General features: G+C 39.7%; 1 protein-coding gene across 1 annotated transcript; it reads right to left on the reverse strand.

The window, feature by feature from the left end:
• Window positions 1-3,703: 3,703 nt before the first annotated feature.
• On the reverse strand, window positions 3,704-7,127 carry LOC107814462 (uncharacterized). The gene is made up of 3 exons (XM_016639883.2): window positions 6,925-7,127; window positions 6,689-6,779; window positions 3,704-4,143 (listed from the first exon to the last, which is right to left on the reverse strand). The coding sequence occupies exons 1-3, from the start codon at window positions 6,992-6,994 to the stop codon at window positions 4,005-4,007; spliced, it is 300 nt and encodes a 99-aa protein (XP_016495369.1). The 5' UTR covers window positions 6,995-7,127; the 3' UTR covers window positions 3,704-4,004.

A 7,127-nucleotide genomic window follows, 5' to 3' on the forward strand; every position in this document is an offset into this window, starting at 1 on the left:
TGATAGATCGGCATCAACCGTCGGGGATGAGCCAAAACTTAACCTGTGCCCATTATCCACGTCTCGGGTCGGCCGATCCTTAGCTACGGTATATGGGCCTGAAAAGAACTGCTCTACATCTCCGTCGAATGTACCCGTGATCAACAATAGATCTGACGGGGTGACCTCCAATACTGGCAGCTCCAGTTGAAGTCTGTACAATGGCATGCTCCTGGAAGGCTCGTCTAGCTGAGGGATGTAACCTGGCTGATTATCTCCAAGATCCTCATCAGGTGCCTCAATAGGTGCCTCAACACCCCCTTGTTGGGGACCACCTCCTCGCCATCCCCCACGACTCCGTGGGGCACCCCTGGCTCGTGGGGCAGCCCTGGCTCGTGCCCGACCCCTACCTCGTGTGACAGGCCTACCCCGATGGTGCTGCTCTGTCGCGACATACTCAGCAGCGTGATCTAACCTCTCGTCCTCTCTGGCTCGTTGTAGTATCCAGAGAGCCAGCTCTACCACTTGCCGGCCATACTTAGCGACTGCAGGATTGTCGGCATGCTGCTGCATCTGCAGTCCCAACTGGTAGAATAAATGATGACCAATAGCCTGCATAACATTTAAAATATTAATTACATAACGCTATATCACAGTTATAAGTATGGGTTCCAAAAAAAAACATAACAGTGTCTCGTGCCTCCCGGCGTATGGTTTGTACCGACGGCCAGCTTAATGAACGGGGTTCTCGATCATCAGTCGGGTCTGACGGCGGTACCAGGACGTATAAATCTCAATAGTCGCCGCCTGTATCTGTGAAGGTGGTGGCGAAATCAGGTCCTCTCGCTGCTCCCAAGTATGGACCTGCGCCATGCTACAAATGCATCGTCCGCCCTCGAACGATCATCCCGCTGATAATGTGTAGCCTCCAATGTAGGCTCCCTCGGTATAGTCCGTGGACGGTCAAACTGGCGAAGTACCCGCTTTGTGGCATGATGCTTCACAATATCGAGGCACATCAGCGGGACGGAAGTGCTCCAAATCAATCGACCGACCGAGCAATAATCGGCTAGGCTAGCCATTAAGTCGTCGTTGTATGACGTCCAGATGAACTATCAAATAATAACATAAAAGTGAGTATGCGCAACACAAGTGAATTTATAACAAGTAAGTTTAGGTACATATTTACCTTTGCGGCCTCCAGCATATCCAACAAATCCTTGACAAGGGGGAGATTATGATGAGCATCAATGGCTCGGTAGTTTCCACGCCGGAGAACCCACCTCCTAGCTAGAGGGAGTAACGAAGTAACTACATCTGGAGGTAATGGTGGTAGAGGTGGTTGCAACGGCAGGAACCGCTCCCAGGCCCAAACCTAACATACAAGGTCGACGGAAAATTTAAGAGTCATTTTGACTATATAGAATTGGAAGTGATGAACAGAGTATTCAAATATGTTGTCACCTGTAGAAGCGGCAGAAAACCACATACGTCGCTCTGGGTGCCCATGCTAGCCTGGCACATACTCTTGTACATGTAAGCGAGAACAACAGCACCCCAGCTGTACTGGGGTAACTCATCTAGCTGCTGAAGATGATGTAAAATCGCATACTCACTAGATTTCCCGAAGTGTTGGGGAACAAGACACCCCCAAAAAGAAGGACCAGCGCCAACCTCGTGTACCGGTGAATATGTAGATCATCTGTCTCGCCGGTGATGTCGGGGTGCAATACCTCCAAATGTTGTCTAATAGATGTCATAGAAATGCGAGTGCCCCCTGAAGCTGCAGCCTCACCCTGTGGCCTGAAACCAGTGAACTGCTGCAGCAAGTCTAAATACTGGGCACGCGTTATAGATCTCATATACTGAGGCAATGCAACGACCAGTCCATCAGCAGGCAGCCCATATAAAACCTGAACATCCTGAAGTGTGATGGTGGCCTCGCCAATGAGCAGGTGGAAAGTGTGTGTCTCCAGTCGCCACCGCTCTATCAACGCCGTGATCAGAGACCAGTCGAGCTGCAACCGCAGCCGCCTAATGTCAAAAATCCTATAGAAGCCCATATCACATAGGCGCTGGACTACGCGGGAGTGGAAACCTCTCTCCTTGATAAAGTCCCACACGTGGTCCACTCTCCTGGCGCGGAGAGTCTGCTCCACTAGCTCTTCCTTACGTAGGCGGACCTATGATCACCCTGTAACGCTAATATCTCATCCGAGAAAGGTCCAGGATGAACAGGCGGCACGTCCATGTCGTCTATTGTAAATTAAACAATATTAATTGTGTGTTAGTTTTATAACTTAAATATTTAATTATTTAATTGGACATAGTATATATCTATAGGTTCCAGGCTCGATATTTGAGGCCCAATAGCACCAAGCTATCCTGAATTTTTATGTGTGTCAATTTCAATATTTTTAGAATTTTGTTTGTTTTATAATAATTAATATTTAATTATTTAATTGGACAGAGTATATATATATATGGGTTCCAGGCTCGATATTTGAGGCCCAGTAGCACCAAGCTATCCTGAATTCTTATGTGTGTCAATTTCAATATTTTTAGAATTTTGTTTGTGTTATAATAATTAATATTTAATTGGACAGAGTATGTATCTATGGGTTCCAGACTCAATATTTGAGGCTCAGTAGCACCAAGCTATCCTGAATTCTTGTGTGTGTCAATTTCAATATTTTTACAATTTTGTTATTTTTATAAATTAAATAAGTAATTTTTAATAAAAAAAAATAGTATATATCTATGACTTTTTCACTCGATATTTAATTTGACAGAATATATTAATTTGTTAGTTTTGTATGTTTGTTTTATAAATTAAATAATTAATTTTTGTAAAGTGTAATTGGATAGAGTTTGTAGTTAGTAGATACTTAAACTACAGAGATTCTACGCTAAAAGGCTCTATATTTTACTATGCTAAAAACAACAAATAAATTTTAATAACATAACATTCACGAAATTACATAACATATTTTAATAACATAACATTCACGAAATTAAAAACAACAAACATATTTTAATAACATAACATTCACGAAATTACATATAAAACAGTAAAAGAAATTTACGAACATTTTTATTAACAAGAAAAATTATTTCTCAACTTTTAACTATTTTTTTTAAACACTAATAATTTAATCTGGATAAAAATAACATACACATTTTATCACAAACAAAATACAAAACAACGTGGAAACACATTCAAGACAACTAAACATTATTATTATACGAGTTTCGACATAAACTAAATCGGAATACCTCGATTTATGTTTTTAAAAAAATCGAAAAATTAAAATTTTGAGCCCGAAACGAGGAAACCACAAACAATCGAAGGCTTGGGTTGTATGCTGAACCTACAATCTTCACTTGTTGTGTGACGGGTAGGATCCACTTGAATTTTTTTTTTATAATCAGGGGGGAGGGGACCGTTGTTTTCTGTTTTTAAAAATGGGGGGAGGGTTACTGGTTCTGTCGTTGGGGGAAGAAGATGGGCGATTTAATTTAATAGGTAAAACACAGTATAATACTGCGTTTTAGGTAAAGAGCAGTATAATACTACAATTTAGGTAGAAAAGTAACTTTTTTTTTAAAACTGTAAAAATGTATTTTGAGTCCAAAAAGTTGTCATTTTGGTTTCGAACTCCTGCCAGGAGTACTAGCTTTTTCAACGGAACTTGCATAAGTAATACTACAGGCAAGTCAGACATAGCAATTCATACTCGATACAAGATATACCCTCAAGATTTTCAATCTGTGGATATTTCAAAAGTACAAAAAGAAAATACTAAGAAGGACACTTTTCATGATTCTTCATTCATGATTCTTCATCTCACGATTATAAATAAACCCAAAAAAATCAAAATTAATAGGGAAAGGTGTGTCATCTAGCCTCTCCAGTACTGGAAATTTGATTAGCAAAAACTCTTCCATGGGAAGTTAAGGGGCATGACCCAACAGATAAAGCTGCGCCTAATCAGTTTTCTTTTATTAATCAACTCAAGTCTGATTCACTCCTTGTGCGGATGAGGGGCTGTCGGTTGGAGGAACTTGGCAACACGTTCTGCTTTGGCCCCTGATTTATGGTCGTAATACTCCACGACTGCAGCGCCCGCTAATGCAGCAAGAGTCAGCGCTTGTGCATGCAGCCTGATTACCAATAAAAACACATCAGTTACTCATGAAGACCGCTCCAGAAACGCCACATGATTTACACAACCAAAATGTCAAAATGAATAAAGCTAAGTACTTCTGAAAAAGCCAGAGCATGTGACTATGCTCTTTCTAAGACCACAGCAGTTGACTCTACTTTTACAAGAGAATAACAAGGCAAGATGTACAAATTACAAAAATCTTATAAGGAGTAGCACAGAGCATCCAAAGCCGTCAAAGTAAGATGTATTTTTTTTTTTTACAACCAAGAATTTTTTTTTTTATCAGGTAAATAAGAAATTCATTTCATAATCATCCCGAGGATGCAAATGCGTATAAAAATGATATATGTCATGAGCACTTCGCTCTCTCCTTTCTAAAACTTAAGGAGCTGACAAAACCCGCAAGTGAAAAAACATTATTTACATTTATACCATGCTTTTGTGGATAACAGATAAATTTCCAAGGGCCAGTGGCACACGATTCGAAACTCGGTGGTTAATGGGCCTATCCCTCTATCCTTCCCCACTTAAATACCATGCTTTTGTCTGCGGTAGAGTTTGCCGTCAAAGATAGATGATTTCTCAACCTGAAAAACATGTATATCCTACTAGGTTTCTTGTACTCAACAATATCGTCAAATATCTCGTTTAACAGGGGCATTAACATCTCAGTCTCGTCCACCACAAAACTAGACAAATATGTCAAACTAAAATAGAACAGCCAGGGTGCTTGAAGAATAACACAAACAGAAAAGATTTGGAACACTAAGAGAAGTTGATCAAAAATAAGGTTCATTATATATTAACAACTTGATGTTGCACGGGCTTTTAGATTACAAATTTTCCTTTTCCTGGATGAGTTCCAGGGGAATTAGTCAGGTCCTTATTTGCATTGTTCATGAGCTTGTCCAATTAGAATAATTTTAAAGCATGGACAAAAATCCGAGAACCTATATTAGCAACTCCTCCTCCCAGCACCCAACCCCGTGTGATCTAGTCAAAGTGAATGGGAGATATTGGTGTCAGCTTAAATAATGTGAGGAGTTTCGATCAAGAAAGACAATTGGTTTTTGGGAAAATTGAAATACTTTCCTTTCTTTCTGTATGCATGGAAAAACAGTTTCCCCAAAAGGAAAAATTCAAAATTTCGACGAAAATGCTGGTGTAATCCCTCCGCTAGTTTTGCTGGTTGAGACAAATTGATTTTAACAAGATAGTGGAAAAGGTTAAGGCATACTAAGACAACATGAAAAAGCCAGCCAACCCCTCACCCCCCTAGTAGAGCTGGTTTCATAAATTTCTGAGAATCTTCAACTCAGAGAACACCACCTCTTCCAAATGCTCAGTAAGCGTTTTGGACCACATTGAAATTGAAAAAAGAGTATCTGAAGTTAGAGTTGAAAAGAATCCTTGTGAATGTTGAAGAGACTGAAAAACTTCCAAGTCTGGTATGTGTGCATATATGTTTTTCTATAAGCAAGTCTTTCAAGTCATATTCAACAAGATCAAGTACTCTCTCAAATCATTTTTTGCATGACAAAGCATGTTCAATCTGCAACTAAACCAGTTCCCATTTCTGAAACACTATATCCTAGAACCTAAGTTGAACGGAAGATTGAATCCATATTACACTTTTTCTGTGTCCGGCAAGTGACACACGGAATAATACCCTCTAACAGGAAAAAAATCTTGGAAGTAGAGCCTAATAGGATCAGCTCGAACCCTGTCGGACTAGCTGAAGCCTGGTAATTAAGTGGCAATAGGATAGAGGGATGGACCCATGCCTTCCCCTTCCCAAGTTGAAAACTGATAACTCACTAAGGATTTCTCAATTAGTAAAAAAAACAAAGGATCTGATCAGCGGAAAAAGAAAGACTTTCAATTACATTATATACATTTGAAACTGGCTTCTGGTGTCAGTTAAATCAAGCCTTTTCTAGCTAATACATCGCCCGTGTGTAGTTAGTTACCTATAGGTCACGGATTCAAGCTGTGAAAGTAGCCACTAATGCTTGCATTAGGGTGGTTGTCTACATCACACCCCTTGAGATGCGGTCCTTCCCGGACCCAGCGTGAACGCAGATGCCTTGTTGCACCGGGATGCCCACATCTCCCATGTGTCCTCATATTAATGAAATAAAACTGACTAACAAATCTCTCTAGAACATAACCACCGAGTACTTCTTGGAAAGAGAAGGATGAGCATAAAAAAAAATGCTCATCATGCTCTAGAAATCTAATCTATAAAAGTTCAAATATTCATAGTCCTCCGCTTTTGATAAAGAGTTTAATTAGAAATATAAATGTAGTTTAAAGCAACTGTCCAAGCTTAAACCGAAAACGAAACATACATATGAAAGTAAATGCAATTAACATCATCATATTCTGCTATGGAACCCTGGATCAGAAGAGTCGGGACCAATCTACAAAGCGAACACCACATATACATACACAGAAACATCTGCTTGATCGCCGACAAAATTAAAAATTGAATCTTTAAACCTCGATCCCACAGAATTGGGATAAAAGACTGCAATTACCTGGCATGAATAATCTTAACGCTGGTTTTCATGTTGGGTTGAGACCAATTGTAAGCAATTGAACCCGTTATTCCACTCAGCCATAAGCACCCTTCAAACATTTCAACCCAAAAACAAAACAAAAAAATGAAATTTAAAAAAAAAATCAAACCAAAGAAGAGAAAGAATTTCTTGATTCATATAGGTAAAAGAATGTCAATAATCAACAACAACAACAACAAAAATAGAATAATTACCAACTGTTCGGAGCTTGTGTTCGACCACCCATTCCCTCACAGATTCCAACGTGTTCTTCTTTTCTGCCATTTCTTCTGCCTTCGCAAATAAATAAATTGACTGTCAAAGAGGCGTTCTGAGGAATCTATACAGATTTTTATATTTTGTGGGTTTTTTTGTTTTCTTTTTGGGGGAGTTGCCAAGAATGACAAGGAGAGAGTAG

The sequence above is a fragment of the Nicotiana tabacum genome, chromosome 7, assembly GCF_000715075.1.
Source record: "Nicotiana tabacum cultivar K326 chromosome 7, ASM71507v2, whole genome shotgun sequence".
Taxonomy (NCBI): domain Eukaryota; kingdom Viridiplantae; phylum Streptophyta; class Magnoliopsida; order Solanales; family Solanaceae; genus Nicotiana; species Nicotiana tabacum.